General features: G+C 47.3%; 1 protein-coding gene and 1 pseudogene across 1 annotated transcript; one reads left to right on the forward strand and one right to left on the reverse strand.

The window, feature by feature from the left end:
* The window catches only part of LOC142204380 (NACHT, LRR and PYD domains-containing protein 12-like), a 997,553-nt pseudogene that overhangs the window by 642,472 nt on the left and 332,206 nt on the right, over nt 1-22,875 (forward strand).
* Nucleotides 598-22,445, reverse strand: C5H17orf114 (chromosome 5 C17orf114 homolog). The gene is made up of 4 exons (XM_075275980.1): nt 22,427-22,445; nt 20,225-20,294; nt 10,897-10,976; nt 598-1,401 (listed from the first exon to the last, which is right to left on the reverse strand). The coding sequence occupies exons 3-4, from the start codon at nt 10,973-10,975 to the stop codon at nt 1,226-1,228; spliced, it is 255 nt and encodes an 84-aa protein (XP_075132081.1). The 5' UTR covers nt 10,976; nt 20,225-20,294; nt 22,427-22,445; the 3' UTR covers nt 598-1,225.

Raw genomic sequence — 22,875 nt, forward strand, 5'->3', positions numbered from 1 at the left:
CAGTGCTGTGTGTACAGTATGGCGGTATGTGTATTGTCTGGCGATATTAGTTCTGTGTACAGTGGCTTTATTAGTGCTCCCTACAGTATGGCAGTATTATGTGTCCTGTATGCTGGCATTAGTTCTGTGTACAGTATGGCGGTATTAGTCCTCCATACAGTGTGGCAGTGTTGTGTGTACTGTACAGCGATATTAGTTCTGTGTACAGTATGGCGGTATTAGTGCTCCCTACAGTATGACGGTATTATGTGTCCTGTATGCTGGCATTAGTTCTGTGTACAGTATGGCAGTATTAGTCCTCCATACAGTGTGGTAGTGTTGTGTGTACAGTATGGCGGTATTAGTTCTGTGTACAGTATGGCAGTATTAGTCCTCCATACAGTGCGGCAGTGTTGTGTGTACAGTATGGCGATATTAGTTCTGTGTACAGTATGACGTGTGTATGAGCGGTGAGTTGCACCAGTGCCTCCCCTTTAACCCCTCAGTTTCTCTCCCTTGTCCCTGTGTCCTGCTCTGATACATTGGCACACACTGCAGCTGTGAGCAGGACTAGATGGCGATTCATTTACCTGGCCGGAGACGACGGATTTTCTTATATTTTATTTGCCAATCTCACTATATGTGACCTTACAAGAATATACCGCTCAGACGTGTACGTGGCCATGCTGGGACTTGTAGTGTCTGTGAATCCTGATCCGCCACAGGGGGGCGGTAGTGGATTAGGCGTGTCTGAGACCTCGGCAGTAGAGTCCGCACCCCCCGGGACCACAACGTCAGCGCCATCCAATGATTCCGAATCCCTTCTCCGCTATCTGGATGACACTGAATTATCGGCACTGACTATGAGCGCAGTACTGGCTGCAGCCACCAGGGGGCGCTCTGGTACAGTCTTTGTTTATTTCCCTTAAATACAAGTCATGAAAAAAATGTCAAGTAATAAAATCAGAAAAATCTGAGCCCTGGGGATGTGGCTGATAACAGAGAGCAACAACCCCAGCTGTGAGGGCAGCTCCTGTCCAGTAGGGGGCGCAGCAGTCACTGGAGTGAGGATGGAACAAGCTTTACTAGCAGGCTGCTCAGTGGCGCCACCTGCTAGTGAATCCTGCTGATTTTCTATACATTACTATGTGGAGTAACATTTTGGGGCCCCTTGTCTCAGGAGGAAGGTCCCAGATCCAGGACATGGGGTGACCTAGGTGTGGACACTCGTGGTCCTCTGTGACCTTCAGAAGGTGGAGTCATTGACGAACATGGTGGAGTCCATCTGGTGGCGGAAGGACACGCGGGCTTTACCACTGAAGTAGGCCCGGCTCTGCTGACCGTCCGTATCACTGCCCACCGAATTGGTGGACTGGAGTCTCGGCTTCTCCTCCTGGGGGGTCGTGGCTGCTGTAGGGGGCGCTGGAGAGCAAAGGGGAGACACCCAAATGGTGTATGTGATTACTAGTAATGTATACCGACCTCACCGCACACTGTATATATATATACTGCACCCCCATGTATACCGACCTCACCGCACACTGTATATATACTGCACCCCCCATGTATACCGACCTCACCGCACACTGTATATATACTGCACCCTCATGTATACCGACCTCACCGCACACTGTATATATACTGCACCCCTCATGTATACCGACCTCACCGCACACTGTATATATACTGCACCCCTCATGTATACCGACCTCACCGCACACTGTATATATACTGCACCCTCATGTATACCGACCTCACCGCACACTGTATATATACTGCACCCCCCATGTATACCGACCTCACCGCACACTGTATATATACTGCACCCTCATGTATACCGACCTCACCGCACACTGTATATATACTGCACCCCTCATGTATACCGACCTCACCGCACACTGTATATATACTGCACCCCTCATGTATACCGACCTCACCGCACACTGTATATATACTGCACCCCTCATATATACCGACCTCACCGCACACTGTATATATACTGCACTCCTCATGTATACCGACCTCACCGCACACTGTATATATACTGCACCCTCATGTATACCGACCTCACCGCACACTGTATATATACTGCACCCTCATGTATACCGACCTCACCGCACACTGTATATATACTGCACCCTCATGTATACCCACCTCACCGCACGCTGTATATATACTGCACCCCCCATGTATACCGACCTCACCGCACACTGTATATATACTGCACTCCTCATGTATACCGACCTCACCGTACGCTGTATATATACTGCACTCCTCATGTATACCGACCTCACCGCACACTGTATATATACTGCACCCCTCATATATACCCACCTCACCGCACACTGTATATATACTGCACTCCTCATGTATACCCACCTCACCGCACACTGTATATATACTGCACCCTGTATATATACTGCACCCCTCATATATACCCACCTCACCGCACACTGTATATATACTGCACCCTCATGTATACCGACCTCCCCGCACGCTGTATATATACTGCACTCCTCATGTATACCCACCTCACCGCACACTGTATATATACTGCACCCTGTATATATACTGCACCCCTCATATATACCCACCTCACCGCACACTGTATATATACTGCACCCTCATGTATACCGACCTCACCGCACGCTGTATATATACTGCACCCTCATGTATACCGACCTCACCGCACACTGTATATATACTGCACCCCCATGTATACCGACCTCACCGCACGCTGTATATATACTGCACCCTCATGTATACCGACCTCACCGCACACTGTATATATACTGCACTCCTCATGTATACCCACCTCACCGCACACTGTATATATACTGCACCCCTCATGTATACCGACCTCACCGCACACTGTATATATACTGCACCCCTCATGTATACCGACCTCACCGCACACTGTATATATACTGCACCCCTCATATATACCCACCTCACCGCACACTGTATATATACTGCACTCCTCATGTATACCCACCTCACCGCACACTGTATATATACTGCACCCCTCATGTATACCGACCTCACCGCACACTGTATATACTGCACCCCTCATGTATACTGACCTCACCGCACACTGTATATATACTGCACCCCTCATGTATACCGACCTCACCGCACGCTGTATATATACTGCACCCTCATGTATACCGACCTCACCGCACACTGTATATATACTGCACCCTCATGTATACCGACCTCACCGCACACTGTATATATACTGCACCCCTCATGTATACCGACCTCACCGCACACTGTATATATACTGCACTCCTCATGTATACCCACCTCACCGCACACTGTATATATACTGCACCCCTCATGTATACCCACCTCACCGCACACTGTATATATACTGCACCCCTCATGTATACCGACCTCACCGCACACTGTATATATACTGCACCCCTCATGTATACCGACCTCACCGCACACTGTATATATACTGCACCCCTCATATATACCGACCTCACCGCACACTGTATATATACTGCACTCCTCATGTATACCCACCTCACCGCACACTGTATATATACTGCACCCCTCATGTATACCGACCTCACCGCGCACTGTATATATACTGCACCCCTCATGTATACCGACCTCACCGCACACTGTATATATACTGCACTCCTCATGTATACCCCTCACCGCACACTGTATATATACTGCACCCCTCATGTATACCCACCTCACCGCACACTGTATATATACTGCACCCCTCATGTATACCGACCTCACCGCACACTGTATATATACTGCACCCTCATGTATACCGACCTCACCGCGCACTGTATATATACTGCACTCCTCATGTATACCCACCTCACCGCACACTGTATATATACTGCACCCCTCATGTATACCGACCTCACCGCGCACTGTATATATACTGCACCCCTCATGTATACCGACCTCACCGCACACTGTATATATACTGCACCCCCATGTATACCGACCGCACCGCACACTGTATATATACTGCACCCTCATGTATACCCACCTCACCGCACACTGTATATACTGCACCCCTCATATATACCGACCTCACCGCACACTGTATATATACTGCACTCCTCATGTATACCGACCTCACCGCACACTGTATATATACTGCACTCCTCATGTATACCCACCTCACCGCACACTGTATATATACTGCACCCCTCATGTATACCGACCTCACCGCACACTGTATATATACTGCACCCCTCATATATACCCACCTCACCGCACACTGTATATATACTGCACCCCTCATATATACTGACCTCACCGCACACTGTATATATACTGCACCCTCATGTATACCGACCTCACCGCACACTGTATATATACTGCACCCCTCATGTATACCGACCTCACCGCACACTGTATATATACTGCACCCCTCATGTATACCGACCTCACCGCACACTGTATATATACTGCACCCCTCATATATACCGACCTCACCGCACACTGTATATATACTGCACTCCTCATGTATACCCACCTCACCGCACACTGTATATATACTGCACCCCTCATGTATACCGACCTCACCGCACACTGTATATATACTGCACCCCTCATGTATACCGACCTCACCGCACACTGTATATACTGCACCCCTCATGTATACCGACCTCACCGCACACTGTATATATACTGCACCCCCATGTATACCGACCTCACCGCACACTGTATATATACTGCACTCCTCATGTATACCGACCTCACCGCACACTGTATATACTGCACCCCTCATGTATACCGACCTCACCGCACACTGTATATATACTGCACTCCTCATATATACCCACCTCACCGCACACTGTATATATACTGCACCCCCATGTATACCGACCTCACCGCACACTGTATATATACTGCACCCCTCATGTATACCGACCTCACCGCACACTGTATATATACTGCACCCTCATGTATACCGACCTCACCGCACACTGTATATATACTGCACCCCTCATGTATACCGACCTCACCGCACACTGTATATATACTGCACCCCTCATGTATACCGACCTCACCGCACACTGTATATATACTGCACCCCTCATGTATACCGACCTCACCGCACACTGTATATATACTGCACCCTCATGTATACCGACCTCACCGCACACTGTATATATACTGCACCCCCATGTATACCGACCGCACCGCACACTGTATATATACTGCACCCTCATGTATACCCACCTCACCGCACACTGTATATACTGCACCCCTCATATATACCGACCTCACCGCACACTGTATATATACTGCACTCCTCATGTATACCGACCTCACCGCACACTGTATATATACTGCACTCCTCATGTATACCCACCTCACCGCACACTGTATATATACTGCACCCCTCATGTATACCGACCTCACCGCACACTGTATATATACTGCACCCCTCATGTATACCGACCTCACCGCACACTGTATATATACTGCACTCCTCATGTATACCGACCTCACCGCACACTGTATATATACTGCACCCTCATGTATACCGACCTCCCCGCACACTGTATATATACTGCACTCCTCATATATACCGACCTCACCGCACACTGTATATATACTGCACCCCCCATGTATACCGACCTCACCGCACACTGTATATATACTGCACCCTCATGTATACCGACCTCACCGCACACTGTATATATACTGCACCCCTCATGTATACCGACCTCACCGCACACTGTATATATACTGCACCCCTCATGTATACCCACCTCACCGCACACTGTATATATACTGCACCCCTCATGTATACCCACCTCACCGCACACTGTATATATACTGCACCCCCCATGTATACCGACCTCACCGCACACTGTATATATACTGCACCCCCCATGTATACCGACCTCACCGCACACTGTATATATACTGCACCCCCCATGTATACCGACCTCACCGCACACTGTATATATACTGCACCCCCCATGTATACCGACCTCACCGCACACTGTATATATACTGCACCCTCATGTATACCGACCTCACCGCACACTGTATATATACTGCACCCTCATGTATACCGACCTCACCGCACACTGTATATATACTGCACCCTCATGTATACCGACCTCACCGCACACTGTATATATACTGCACTCCTCATGTATACCGACCTCACCGCACACTGTATATATACTGCACCCCTCATGTATACCGACCTCACCGCACACTGTATATATACTGCACCCCTCATGTATACCGACCTCACCGCACACTGTATATATACTGCACCCCTCATGTATACCGACCTCACCGCACACTGTATATATACTGCACCCCCATGTATACCGACCTCACCGCACACTGTATATATACTGCACTCCTCATGTATACCGACCTCACCGCACACTGTATATATACTGCACTCCTCATGTATACCCACCTCACCGCACACTGTATATATATATACTGCACCCCTCATATATACCGACCTCACCGCACACTGTATATATACTGCACCCTCATGTATACCGACCTCACCGCACACTGTATATATACTGCACCCTCATGTATACCGACCTCACCGCACACTGTATATACTGCACCCCTCATATATACCGACCTCACCGCACACTGTATATACTGCACCCCTCATATATACCGACCTCACCGCACACTGTATATATACTGCACTCCTCATATATACCGACCTCACCGCACACTGTATATATACTGCACTCCTCATATATACCCACCTCACCGCACACTGTATATATACTGCACCCCCATGTATACCGACCTCACCGCACACTGTATATATACTGCACCCTCATGTATACCAACCTCACCGCACACTGTATATATACTGCACTCCTCATGTATACCGACCTCACCGCACACTGTATATATACTGCACTCCTCATGTATACCGACCTCACCGCACACTGTATATATACTGCACTCCTCATATATACCCACCTCACCGCACACTGTATATATACTGCACCCCCATGTATACCGACCTCACCGCACACTGTATATATACTGCACCCTCATGTATACCGACCTCACCGCACACTGTATATATACTGCACCCCTCATGTATACCGACCTCACCGCACACTGTATATATACTGCACCCCTCATGTATACCGACCTCACCGCACACTGTATATATACTGCACCCTCATGTATACCGACCTCACCGCACACTGTATATATACTGCACCCTCATGTATACCGACCTCACCGCACACTGTATATATACTGCACCCTCATGTATACCGACCTCACCGCACACTGTATATATACTGCACCCCCATGTATACCGACCTCACCGCACACTGTATATATACTGCACCCTCATGTATACCGACCTCACCGCACACTGTATATATACTGCACCCCTCATGTATACCCACCTCACCGCACACTGTATATATACTGCACCCCTCATGTATACCGACCTCACCGCACACTGTATATATACTGCACCCCTCATATATACCCACCTCACCGCACACTGTATATACTGCACTCCTCATATATACCCACCTCACCGCACACTGTATATATACTGCACTCCTCATGTATACCGACCTCACCGCACACTGTATATATACTGCACCCCTCATGTATACCCACCTCACCGCACACTGTATATATACTGCACCCCTCATGTATACCGACCTCACCGCACACTGTATATATACTGCACCCCTCATGTATACCGACCTCACCGCACACTGTATATACTGCACCCCTCATGTATACCGACCTCACCGCACACTGTATATATACTGCACCCTCATGTATACCGACCTCACCGCACACTGTATATATACTGCACCCCCATGTATACCGACCTCACCGCACACTGTATATATACTGCACCCTCATGTATACCGACCTCACCGCACACTGTATATATACTGCACCCCCATGTATACCGACCTCACCGCACACTGTATATATACTGCACCCTCATGTATACCGACCTCACCGCACACTGTATATATACTGCACCCTCATGTATACCGACCTCACCGCACACTGTATATATACTGCACTCCTCATGTATACCGACCTCACCGCACACTGTATATATACTGCACCCTCATGTATACCGACCTCACCGCACACTGTATATATACTGCACCCCCATGTATACCGACCTCACCGCACACTGTATATATACTGCACCCTCATGTATACCGACCTCACCGCACACTGTATATATACTGCACCCCCATGTATACCGACCTCACCGCACACTGTATATATACTGCACCCCCATGTATACCGACCTCACCGCACACTGTATATATACTGCACCCCTCATGTATACCGACCTCACCGCGCACTGTATATATACTGCACCCCTCATGTATACCGACCTCACCGCACACTGTATATATACTGCACCCCCATGTATACCGACCGCACCGCACACTGTATATATACTGCACCCCTCATATATACCCACCTCACCGCACACTATATATACTGCACCCCCATGTATACCGACCTCACCGCACACTGTATATATACTGTACCCCCCATGTATACCGACCTCACCGCACACTGTATATATACTGCACCCCCCATGTATACCGACCTCACCGCACACTGTATATATACTGCACCCCTCATGTATACCGACCTCACCGCACACTGTATATATACTGCACCCCTCATGTATACCGACCTCACCGCACACTGTATATATACTGCACCCCTCATGTATACCGACCTCACCGCACACTGTATATATACTGCACCCCTCATATATACCGACCTCACCGCACACTGTATATATACTGCACCCTCATGTATACCGACCTCACCGCACACTGTATATATACTGCACTCCTCATGTATACCCACCTCACCGCACACTGTATATATACTGCACCCCTCATGTATACCGACCTCACCGCACACTGTATATACTGCACCCCTCATATATACCGACCTCACCGCACACTGTATATATACTGCACCCTCATGTATACCGACCTCACCGCACACTGTATATATACTGCACCCCTCATATATACCCACCTCACCGCACACTGTATATATACTGCACCCCTCATATATACTGACCTCACCGCACACTGTATATATACTGCACCCTCATGTATACCCACCTCACCGCACACTGTATATATACTGCACTCCTCATGTATACCCACCTCACCGCACACTGTATATATACTGCACCCCTCATGTATACCGACCTCACCGCACACTGTATATATACTGCACCCTCATGTATACCGACCTCACCGCACACTGTATATATACTGCACCCCTCATATATACCGACCTCACCGCACACTGTATATATACTGCACCCTCATGTATACTGACCTCACCGCACACTGTATATATACTGCACCCCTCATGTATACCCACCTCACCGCACACTGTATATATACTGCACCCCTCATGTATACCGACCTCACCGCACACTGTATATATACTGCACTCCTCATGTATACCGACCTCCCCGCACACTGTATATATACTGCACCCTCATGTATACCGACCTCACCGCACACTGTATATATACTGCACCCTCATGTATACCGACCTCACCGCACGCTGTATATATACTGCACCCTCATGTATACCGACCTCACCGCACACTGTATATACTGCACCCCTCATATATACCGACCTCACCGCACACTGTATATATACTGCACTCCTCATGTATACCGACCTCACCGCACACTGTATATATACTGCACCCTCATGTATACCGACCTCACCGCACACTGTATATATACTGCACCCCTCATATATACCCACCTCACCGCACATTGTATATACTGTACCCCTCATGTATACCGACCTCACCGCACACTGTATATACTGCACCCCTCATATATACCGACCTCACCGCACACTGTATATATACTGCACTCCTCATGTATACCGACCTCCCCGCACACTGTATATATACTGCACCCCCATGTATACCGACCTCACCGCACACTGTATATACTGCACCCCTCATGTATACCGACCTCACCGCACACTGTATATATACTGCACCCCTCATGTATACCGACCTCACCGCACACTGTATATATACTGCACCCCCATGTATACCGACCTCACCGCACACTGTATATATACTGCACTCCTCATGTATACCGACCTCACCGCACACTGTATATATACTGCACCCCTCATGTATACCGACCTCACCGCGCACTGTATATATACTGCACTCCTCATGTATACCGACCTCACCGCGCACTGTATATATACTGCACCCCTCATGTATACCGACCTCACCGCACACTGTATATATACTGCACCCCTCATATATACCCACCTCACCGCACATTGTATATACTGCACCCCTCATGTATACCGACCTCACCGCACACTGTATATACTGCACCCCTCATATATACCGACCTCACCGCACACTGTATATATACTGCACCCCTCATATATACCGACCTCACCGCACACTGTATATACTGCACCCCTCATGTATACCGACCTCACCGCACACTGTATATATACTGCACCCTCATGTATACCGACCTCACCGCACACTGTATATATACTGCACTCCTCATATATACCCACCTCACCGCACACTGTATATATACTGCACCCCTCATGTATACCGACCTCACCGCACACTGTATATATACTGCACCCCTCATGTATACCGACCTCACCGCACACTGTATATATACTGCACCCCTCATATATACCCACCTCACCGCACACTGTATATACTGCACTCCTTCCCATGCTCACAGACCCCTTACTCTAGAATCACTGCTTCTCCTCTCTGCACAGTGACACCCCGCTGTGATCGCCCCTCCACATATCTACTGTCTGTATACTATATATGCACTGCGCCCCCCTTCTATAAGGACCAGGTCTCTTTCTCACCTTCTTGACTGTTTTTGCTTCTTTTTCGCTCTTTCCTCCTTCCGTACCAGGGGAAACACTGCAGAGCCTTCACCCCCATCCTGGGAAGAGTAGACAGAAGTCAGTCTATATAGTGTATATACAGCTGTATACAGCACTGAGCACACTGCCGCAGCCGGGACACAAGATGTCTATTCTAGGAACAGAGAAATGTGTATATACAGATTCAGACATATCTGCCATACCAGGCATACCTCAGCCAAACCACGTATACAGCCGCTCCCTACAGCATATATATGTCACACTGTATACCACCTCCCACTATATATATGTATACAGCATATACACTCACCGGCCACTTTATTAGGTACACCTGTCCAACTGCTCGTTAACACTTAATTTCTAATCAGCCAATCACATGGCGGCAACTCAGTGCATTTAGGCATGTAGACATGGTCAAGACAATCTCCTGCAGTTCAAACCGAGCATCAGTATGGGGAAGAAAGGTGATTTGAGTGCCTTTGAACGTGGCATGGTTGTTGGTGCCAGAAGGGCTGGTCTGAGTATTTCAGAAACTGCTGATCTACTGGGATTTTCACGCACAACCATCTCTAGGGTTTACAGAGAATGGTCCGAAAAAGAAAAAACATCCAGTGAGCGGCAGTTCTGTGGGCGGAAATGCGTTGTTGATGCCAGAGGTCAGAGGAGAATGGCCAGACTGGTTTGAGCTGATAGAAAGGCAACAGTGACTCAAATAGCCACCCGTTACAACCAAGGTAGCCAGAAGAGCATCTCTGAACGCCGCACAGTACGTCCAACTTTGAGGCTACAGATGGGCTACAGCAGCAGAAGACCACACCGGGGGCCACGCCTTTCAGCTAAGAACAGGAAACTGAGGCTACAATTTGCACAAGCTCATCGAAATTGGACAATTGAAGATTGGAAAAACGTTGCCTGGTCTGATGAGTCTCGATTTCTGCTGCGACATTCGGATGGTAGGGTCAGAATTTGGCGTCAACAACATGAAAGCATGGATCCATCCTGCCTTGTATCGGTAACGGTTCAGGCTGGTGGTGGTGGTGTCATGGTGTGGGGAATATTTTCTTGGCACTCTTTGGGCCCCTTGGTACCAATTGAGCATCGTTGCAACGCCAAAGCCTACCTGAGTATTGTTGCTGACCATGTCCATCCCTTTATGACCACAATGTACCCAACATCTGATGGCTACTTTCAGCAGGATAATGCAATGCCATGTCATAAAGCTGGAATCATCTCAGACTGGTTTCTTGAACATGACAATGAGTTCACTGTACTCCAATGGCCTCCACAGTCACCAGATCTCAATCCAATAGAGGAGCATCTTTGGGATGTGGTGGAACGGGAGATTCGCATCATGGATGTGCAGCCGACAAATCTGCGACTGCAACTGTGTGATGTCATCATGTCAATAGGGACCAAAATCTCTGAGGAATGCTTCCAGCACCTTGTTGTATCTATGCCACGAAGAATTGAGGCAGTTCTGAAGGCAAAAGGGGGTCCAACCCGTTACTAGCATGGTGTACCTAATAAAGTGGCCGGTGAGTGTATGTAACATGTATACCACCTCCCACTATATATGTAGTATACAGCATATACAGTATATATCACACTCTATACCACCACCCACTATATATGCATACAGCCACTCCCTACAACATATATGTATACACGGTATACCACTGCCCACTATATATATATATATATATATATATATATATATATATATATAGTCACACTGTATGCCACATAAAGTCACATTCACTGTATACAGCTGCGTGTTATATATATATATATATATATATATTTTTATTTTTTTTTTCACTCCATAGAAGTTGCTGTATCTAAGCCTCTCACATGTGATACCATATTAGTAAGCTCGTAGCACAGCACTGCCGTATAATATTATAGTGGTGAAGTCTCGCAGGTCAGGGGTCAGAGGTTAAAGGGCACTGACAGTTTTAATCTGCAATGAGCTGGACCCTGGGGGAGAAGCCAGAAGGCGGCCATTATAGAGGGGGAGTCTAAGGAATTGTAAGAATCAGGGGCAGGAGGGATATAACACACACATGGGAATATGGGTATACAGTATACATATATATATATATATATATATATAATATATATATATATTTTCCCTCAATGGTGTTGTCCATAGCAACAAATAAGATCACCACTAGGAACGAATCCAGGCCAAGAGAGGATTTCACTAGGAAAAAACACAATGGCAACCAAAAGATTCTTACTAGGAACAAGGATGACGATGACAACCAAGATGGATTCCACCATCACCAGTGGTGTTTACATGGCAGTGACGAGGATTACCACTACTAATGATGGTGTTGACCATAGCACCCAAGAAGGTTATTTATAATAATGGTGCCGACCAATGTCACCAAGAAGACCTTCACGATGAACTATTGTGTTGTCTATAGCAAGAGAAGAAGAAGAAACCTAACACACACAGATATGCGGTGAGAAGACATTGGCATTACATTAACACAACTCAAGGATTCCTGATAAGATCAGGGGCATCGATCATGGGGATCAAGAAGATCCTTGATGGGACCAGAGATGGTGGCCAACCGTGTGGTGTACGTATAGAAAGCAAGGAGGTAAGGTTTAGGTAAGGCCTGGTTCACATCTACGTTCAGGAAGTTGACTTGGGGACCCCCCCCCAAATGGAAACCTAGTCCACATAGATCCGCATCCCAAGATGGTTACCTTAGGAAACCCGCGGACCCTATAGACTACAATGGGGTCCATGTGGTTTCCACTCGATTTGCACATGAATAATGTGAAGAGAGAAGCGCTGCTTGCAGGACTGGGAACATAATGACCCAAACACAGATGTGAACCGGGCCTAAGTCCAAAAACTTTACCTTTTATACCAATAGAGTCCCGGTGATCTGCCTGAAAGAACAAACCTCTGTATGGCACAGGCCCAACATATCCTCCATAAAGTAAAAACACCCTTCCCTCCTGATCCTTGCTATCAGTTGGACACAGTCCTGGGGTGACCGTTCTGCATTAGTACCGGTGACCGACCTTGACCAACAAACTGGCCCCGCACCGTGATAGTGATCTTCTAGAAAACCAAGGTAATACCAGCCAAGAACATTGGTGTTTCTCAGAAACAATCCTTACTAACATTCGGTGTGTTGACCACGACGGCTAAGAAGATTCCCATGGTATTCATTGAAATTTTTGCATAAACCATGGCGCTGACCAAAGAAACCCGAAAATTTCCTGCCAGGAACAAATTGTGCTGATCTTGGCAACCAAGATGTTTTTGCTAAGATCGAAAAAAGTTGATTGTGGCAACTTAAGCATGTGGCTAAGAAAGTGATGTCCACAAAAATATTTTCTAAAAACATTGGCCTAGTTTAGGTATTTAAGGCCACATTTACATCTGCCTCAGAGGGTCCATTTTTTCGGAACGGACAGCCAAATATAGAGGTGAATGTAGGATAAGGAATTTTGGAACATGTTGTATCTCCTTGCTCTCTATAGGCAACCGTGATCTTGTTCATGGCAATCAAAAAGATTCCTGCTGAGATCTTTGGTGCTGACCTTGAGAACCATGAAGATCCCCATTAAGATTAAAGATATTGGGGTTAGAATGTGGTGTCATCTATAGAACCTCACAGGATACTTGATCACTTTTACCAAGGCTCTTTTTGGTTGCCAACATCAACTTCAAAGAAGTGGTGTGGAATGAACACTAAGGAGTCTGGGGTAGGATCAGTGTTGTTGACCAAGGTTGAGGGGATATCGTCACTCCATAGGGAGAGACCACCATATAGGTGTGTGGAGTCTTTTAAGCCATGAGCGCTCCACTGTGAGGGATCATGGGAAGAATATGCAAATCTGACTTCCATGATGTCATTAGGAAGCCGATATCCCCTCAACCCTAAAAGACTCCACACACCTATATGGTGGTCTCTCCCTATGGAGTGACGATATCCCCTCAACCCTGTCTAAGCCTCTCACCTCTGCCAGATCAGTCCTCTCTACGCCAAGCTGATGAGATGCAAATACATCGAAACGGCTGTCCTTGGCTGAGAAGACTGTATCTAGTATAATCCCGACATCATTGCAAACAAAGGCCTCTGAGAAGGTCGGCATGATGTTAAAGGGAGTGCCCTCTATTGGATGTCTTGACTGAGACTCTGTCTTCCTAATTACATCATGGAAGACAGACTTGCACATTCTCAGTCAGCGCCCTCTATTGGTGTGCATACTTGAGGCACTGGCTTCCTAATTACATCATGGAAGTCAGATTTGCATATTCTTCACATGTTGTTGACCAAGACAGATAAGAACAAATGGCCCTTTATCTTCATATTCAAGACATTTTTGTGTTCTTCTGCCTTATGTGAGAATTTTCTTGGATTCTATGGGTAACAACAGTGGTGCTGCTCATGTCAACCAAAAAAGTTTCCTCCAGAGAATCAGTGGTGTTGAGCTTAAGGCAACCTAAACATAGCAACTTCAGAAGGTGGGGTTAGAAGAAGATCACAGTGAAGAACACTGATGGTGACCAAAAAGATTCTGGATGGTGTTAATGGCAACCAAAAGATTTAAAGTAGAAGACGAAATCAGCTAAAAACATTGAGCCCGAGAACCAAGAAGGCTCCTCATCAGGAACAATGATGTTGCGTACGGGTTCAAATGCGGTGAATCTTTTGGTGGCCAAGAGGTCATAGAAACTAGGAAGTCCATACAAGAACATTGATGTTACAATCAAAAAGATTCATGGTCACGTCATTGGTGTTGGAGAACCAAGAAGATTCCTACTAGGATCAAAAAAATGTTCTCGCGGCAGCCCCAAGAATATGGCTAAACGGTGGCGTTACCTTTAGAAACCAAGACTATGCCAACTAGAAACACCAACTAGAAGCATCAATGTTGTCGATGTCAGATGATGAATATTTGGTGATCTCAGAAACCAGGTAGACTCCCGTTTGGGATAATGCTCATGGCTACCCAAGAAGGAATCATTCCAGAAGATTGGGATGTAAAATTTGTTGCTGCTCATAAAAACCAAGAAAATTCATCAATCAAAACGTGGTCGAGTGTTACAAGACAATGTAATCTCAGAAAAATAATGGTACTCTTGGCAACCTACAAATTTCCACGTAAGATCAGGGTGTGGATCATGATAACCAAAAAGATTTCAGCCAGGAACAATGGTAACCAAAACACGTTTGTCCCCATGACAATGATAGGGATCGTGGCATAGAATGCAAACCCCAAATGTGCCCTGGCATCAAACACATCAACAAAAACTTTTTGGAAAAGAATAGAAACCAAAAAATACTTTGACAAAAAAACAAAAAATTTCAGTTCAGAATACGTTCCAAGACCAGCCCGGCTAAGAATAGCAGTATATCTTATGGCAACCAAGTAGGTTATACCGTGACCCCCAACCTAATAAGGCTTCCAGATCCCGCCTCACGTGGCACCTCCACCCCTGATTAGCATATCTCATCACTGCGGGCCATAGGACAGACTCGAAATTCAAGTTCAAGATGTATTTTACACCGAAAAATTTACATAAAGAACACAGAGGAACTTCACAGAACAGTGAGGAACGTCAGCTACACCTGGGTGTCAATCACTACCCCGGGGTGCGGCTGAAAACCAAACAAAGCACGATAAATCGCTCCTGAGGGTTTATGGGAAGGCGGTGGCGGCCCGTGTACTGATGTAGTACCCAACTTCTAGGTTGTGGTCTAGGACCTGTATACAGAGGTGTCTTCTCTGAGGACTTCATACAGGAGATCTGGTCTAGGGTCTGTATTTACATACTTGGCAAGATTTGGTGAGGGATGAGCGGGAGCCCTGGTGCAAGAAGGACACTGCAAAATCGTATGAGTGGCCCACTCTCTTTTTGGGGCATGCCACGGTCCCTTTTGTTACCTGGACTCACAGTGTGCCCGGTCAGGCCCCCCTTTTAGCTCATAGAGATTGTACTGGGCCCAGGGAGAGTCGTTGACTTTTATGGGACCCTGTATGGAAGAGCCTCTTGGACATTTTGGGAAAGTTGGAAAACATATCCAAACCACAAGGGCTCTTCAGACCCAAAGTATTGGAGGCCCATTGACACTCGCCCTCCATCGCTTCTCCTGAGCTCCCTTGGGGCAACTGTCCTTTCCGAGGCATCTTCTGGCCTCCTGGATGACGATAGCGGGCCCGATTCACCGTTGAGTTTTATGGCGTGCGTCAATGTCATGATTCATTGGTGGTGAACCCCATAAATTTTGGGTTCTCCGAACCTAACATTTTTGGAAGACTGGTGAACTGGTTTTCTCATCTCTGATGGTCTGTTTGTAGTGGGATATTGTGTCTAAGGGACTGAAACCTATTTAGGGGGTCTTTTGTGTGTGTTTTTGTATTCTATAGGGTGTCCTGGTGGGGGGGTCCTATTTGTGTATATATATGGGTGAGGCCATTAGGAAAAAATTAGCACTTTTTGTTCTCAACGTTCCCCCTTGAGAAGCGCCCCCCACCCACCCACTAGATAGACCCTATGGGTCTGCACCCCAGCCACACGTCGGTGGGCACATCTCCAGCCTCGCCCAGTGATGTAACCAGAACGTTAATGGGGAGTCTGGATAAACAAGTCTCCCCCTCCCCTCCATTACAGAAGCAGTAGAAGATTCCTTGGCAGACACAAGTGTCATTAGAAGAACATCTGAGAAGACGTCTGTGGGGTCTGGAGCCGGGGTCACCACCAGGAATGTCTCTATATAAGGGGTCAGCCGTGTGTGCTGGGGTGAGGGGGGTGGGCAGATACTAGAAATATCCAGTACCAATCCTACCAGGTGACCCGGGATATGGCAGGGAATTGTTTAAGATGGTGTTCCCCTTTAAGATAAACATCGCACTTAAAGGAATTGTCCATTTTTAAGAAAACGTAATCTCATGTGGCAGCTCCTGAATGATGCGGCTTCTCATCACTAGGAGACCCCAATTGGGGTAGGGGGGATGAAATGGGGGTCCCGATAAGCCATAAGATACATACTTGCCATAGATTTTTTGGAAAGCTGGGTGAGCTTTATGGAGCTACGAAGACCAGTCTGTTACGGCGGCCACATTCATCGCCACCCAGCTTTCCCAGGAATAGTGGTATCTCCCTCTACAGCCCCTCCCCCGCTATCACACTAGTTAGGGCTGTGTACACACTAGCAGTACATTACACAGACTTGTCCTGCTTTATCTTTGTCCTTCAGAGATAATAACTTCTGGCTTCTATATACCAGAGCCCGCCCCTTTAAGAGCACAATAACCTTGAGGTCTATCTCTCTATCTGTTTAGATGCAGTTTATTGCTCCCTATTGTTCTCTGTTATCAGCCACTTCTTCAGACAATAGCCCCATGCCTTTAAAGGAACATTAATCCTGCAGACTATCCCTCCAATTTCATTGATCCCTGTTATCAGATATTTTACGAATAACTTTTTTAAGAGGTAAAGCATACAGAGCGATGCTCTGCAGAGAGATCAGTGGTGTAATAATCTGCAGGATAGATCACTATGTATCAGGAGGTATAGAGGAGAGGGCGATGTTCTGCAGAGAGGTCAGTGGTGTAATAATCTGCAGGATAGATCACTATGTATCAGGAGGTATAGAGGAGAGGGCGATGTTCTGCAGAGAGGTCAGTGGTGTAATAATCTGCAGGATATTACAAGGTAGAGAGGACAGAGTGATGTTCTGCAGAGAGGTCAGTGGTGTAATAATCTGCAGGATAGATCACTATGTATCAGGAGGTGTAGAGGACAGAGTGATGTTCTGCAGAGAGGTCAGTGGTGTAATAATCTGCAGGATAGATCACTATGTATCAGGAGGTGTAGAGGAGAGGGCGATGTTCTGCAGAGAGGTCAGTGGTGTAATAATCTGCAGGATAGATCACTGTATCAGGAGGTGTAGAGGAGAGGGCGATGTTCTGCAGAGAGGTCAGTGGTGTAATAATCTGCAGGATAGATCACTATGTATCAGGAGGTATAGAGGAGAGGGCAATGTTCTGCAGAGAGGTCAGTGGTGTAATAATCTGCAGGATAGATCGCTATGTATCAGGAGGTATAGAGGAGAGGGCGATGCTCTGCAGAGAGGTCAGTGGTGTAATAATCTGCAGGATAGATCGCTATGTATCAGGAGGTATAGAGGAGAGGGCGATGCTCTGCAGAGAGGTCAGTGGTGTAATAATCTGCAGGATAGATCACTATGTATCAGGAGGTATAGAGGAGAGGGCAATGCTCTGCAGAGAGGTCAGTGGTGTAATAATCTGCAGGATAGATCGCTATGTATCAGGAGGTATAGAGGAGAGGGCGATGCTCTGCAGAGAGGTCAGTGGTGTAATAATCTGCAGGATAGATCACTATGTATCAGGAGGTATAGAGGAGAGGGCGATGCTCTGCAGAGAGGTCAGTGGTGTAATAATCTGCAGGATAGATCACTGTATCAGGAGGTGTAGAGGAGAGGGCGATGCTCTGCAGAGAGATCAGTGGTGTAATAATCTGCAGGATAGATCACTGTATCAGGAGGTATAGGGGAGAGGGCGATGCTCTGCAGAGAGGTCAGTGGTGTAATAATCTGCACGATAGATCACTGTATCAGGAGGTGTAGAGGAGAGGGCGATGCTCTGCAGAGAGATCAGTGGTGTAATAATCTGCAGGATAGATCGCTATGTATCAGGAGGTATAGAGGAGAGGGCAATGTTCTGCAGAGAGGTCAGTGGTGTAATAATCTGCAGGATAGATCACTATGTATCAGGAGGTATAGAGGAGAGGGCGATGCTCTGCAGAGAGGTCAGTGGTGTAATAATCTGCAGGATAGATCACTATGTATCAGGAGGTATAGAGGAGAGGGCGATGCTCTGCAGAGAGGTCAGTGGTGTAATAATCTGCAGGATAGATCACTATGTATCAGGAGGTATAGAGGAGAGGGCGATGCTCTGCAGAGAGGTCAGTGGTGTAATAATCTGCAGGATAGATCACTGTATCAGGAGGTGTAGAGGAGAGTGCGATGCTCTGCACAGAGGTCAGTGGTGTAATAATCTGCAGGATAGATCACTATGTAGCAGGAGGTGTAGAGGAGAGGGCGATGCTCTGCAGAGAGGTCAGTGGTGTAATAATCTGCAGGATATTACAAGGTAGAGAGGACAGAGCGATGTTCTGAGGATCTATAGAGAAGTCAGTGGTGTAATAATCTGCAGATGTATCACCATGCGATGCTCTTCAGGTCTATACAGCGAGTCCCCTCCCCACCCTGAGGCTTGTCCCAGGAGCTTGCACTCTCCTCCCTCTCACCTTTCTCCTGTAGCTCCGGGGTCTGCAGAGCGTTGCGCACGTCCTCAGTACTGTACAATCCCACCGGGACCTAAAGACAGAAACTGGTTTTTCAACATCCAAAAAAAGAGCAGTGTCCCGTGTAACCCCACACGCACACACCACCGCCCCGCACCGCTCAATGCAGCCTCTGTCAGCTGCTCCTGCGGGGACTGTGTGTGATTGTGCAGTGCACTAGTGCGGGGATTGTGTGTGACTGTGCAGTGCACTAGTGCGGGGACTGTGTGTGATTGTGCAGTGCACTAGTGCGGGGACTGTGTGTGACTGTGCAGTGCACTAGTGCGGGGACTGTGTGTGATTGTGCAGTGCACTAGTGCGGGGATTGTGTGTGACTGTGCAGTGCACTAGTGCGGGGACTGTGTGTGATTGTGCAGTGCACTAGTGCGGGGACTGTGTGTGATTGTGCAGTGCACTAGTGCGGGGACTGTGTGTGATTGTGCAGTGCACTAGTGCGGGGACTGTGTGTGATTGTGCAGTGCACTAGTGCGGGGACTGTGTGTGACTGTGCAGTGCACTAGTGCGGGGATTGTGTGTGACTGTGCAGTGCACTAGTGCGGGGATTGTGTGTGACTGTGCAGTGCACTAGTGCGGGGACTGTGTGTGATTGTGCAGTGCACTAGTGCGGGGATTGTGTGTGACTGTGCAGTGCACTAGTGCGGGGACTGTGTGTGATTGTGCAGTGCACTAGTGCGGGGATTGTGTGTGACTGTGCAGTGCACTAGTGCGGGGACTGTGTGTGATTGTGCAGTGCACTAGTGCGGGGACTGTGTGTGATTGTGCAGTGCACTAGTGCGGGGACTGTGTGTGATTGTGCAGTGCACTAGTGCGGGGACTGTGTGTGATTGTGCAGTGCACTAGTGCGGGGACTGTGTGTGATTGTGCAGTGCACTAGTGCGGGGACTGTGTGTGATTGTGCAGTGCACTAGTGCGGGGATTGTGTGTGACTGTGCAGTGCACTAGTGCGGGGACTGTGTGTGATTGTGCAGTGCACTAGTGCGGGGACTGTGTGTGATTGTGCAGTGCACTAGTGCGGGGACTGTGTGTGATTGTGAAGTGCACTAGTGCGGGGACACACACACAACCTGGTGCACGAGATTCCACCACAATCTCTAACATATACACAATCTATATACACACATAACCTGGTGCAGGAGATTGCACCACAAACAATGGCTAGCACATACACAATCTGTAACACACACATCTGTATCACTCACACACGCAGTCTGTGTGTGATACAGATTATATGTATATTACAATCTGTAACACACAAACACAATATCTATAACATACACGTAATCTCTATCACACACACAATCTGTAATTTACATATAATCTATCACACAATTGTACAATCTAGTTACATATCTGTATCACATACATAATCTATAATTTATATACACATCATCTGTATCATGTACACACAATCTATAATCACATAGACATCTGTGTCACACACAATCTGTAACATACAGAGATAATCTGTATCACACAAACACAACCTGTAACATATATACAGTATAATCTCTATCACGCACACTCAATCTGTAACATGAAAATAATCTGTATTACACGCAGTCTGTAACATAATCTGTGTCACACACACAATCTTTCTCACACACATGTATCCTGTAATTTACATGTAATCTGTATTATACACACACAATCTGAAACACACATAATCTTTATCACACACACACTCAAACTGTAACATAGTCTGTGTCACACACAATCACACGCAGGGTTCTACAAATTGTGTCCCACACTCACCATCTGTATAACACACATTATTGATGTGTATCATACATTCTCATACACAGTCTGGTACAGACTATATGAGCGTGTGTGATACAACTTGATAACGTGTATGATACAGATGGCGAGTGTGTGTGTGACAATTTGTAGAGCCCTGTGTCAGACTGTGATTGTATAACATTGTATCACACACACTTGGCTAGTTATACGCTGCCCTTCCATGTTCACACTCATGTTCCCTTCTCACAATCCACAAGCTCACACCTAGAAGTGTTACACATACACACACTTAGACAGCAGCCCCACATATACACACACACACACACACACACACACACACACACACACACACACACTCGGTGTCGCCCCCTTGCTGTGCACTCTGCAGGGTGATATAAGGAGTCTTACCCGGAGTCTTCTCTCTGCTGCTCTGATCCCTGTTCACACTTCTCCAGACTGAGTTTGTGTCATGTGACCCCTCCCTCCACTGCTCCCTACCTAATCCCTTATCTCCTGTGCACACCCCCTACCATACATTACATGGCTGACCTCCGTATACACAGGGCACTGCCCAATACACAGACCTCACAGGAGGTCAGACAGACGCCCCCTCCCCAATACATGGACCTCACAGAAGGTCAGACAGACGCCCCCTCCCCAATACATGGACCTCACAGAAGGTCAGACAGACGCCCCCTCCCCAATACATGGACCTCAGGGCACTGAACACACCCCGGTCAGACAGACGCCCCCTCCCCAATACATGGACCTCACAGGAGGTCAGACAGACGCCCCCTCCCCAATACATGGACCTCACAGGAGGTCAGACAGACGCCCCCTCCCCAATACATGGACCT

This window comes from Leptodactylus fuscus, chromosome 5, assembly GCF_031893055.1.
Source record: "Leptodactylus fuscus isolate aLepFus1 chromosome 5, aLepFus1.hap2, whole genome shotgun sequence".
Classification (NCBI taxonomy): Eukaryota; Metazoa; Chordata; class Amphibia; order Anura; family Leptodactylidae; genus Leptodactylus; species Leptodactylus fuscus.

Coding starts and splice junctions, on each gene's coding strand:
- C5H17orf114 (XM_075275980.1), bottom strand. CDS start 10,975: ATGGGGGTGAAGGCTCTGCAGTGTTTCCCCTGGTACGGAAGGAGGAAA. Junction 1,402..10,896: donor AAGCAAAAACAGTCAAGAAG/GTGAGAAAGAGA, acceptor TTTGCTCTCCAG/CGCCCCCTACAGCAGCCACG.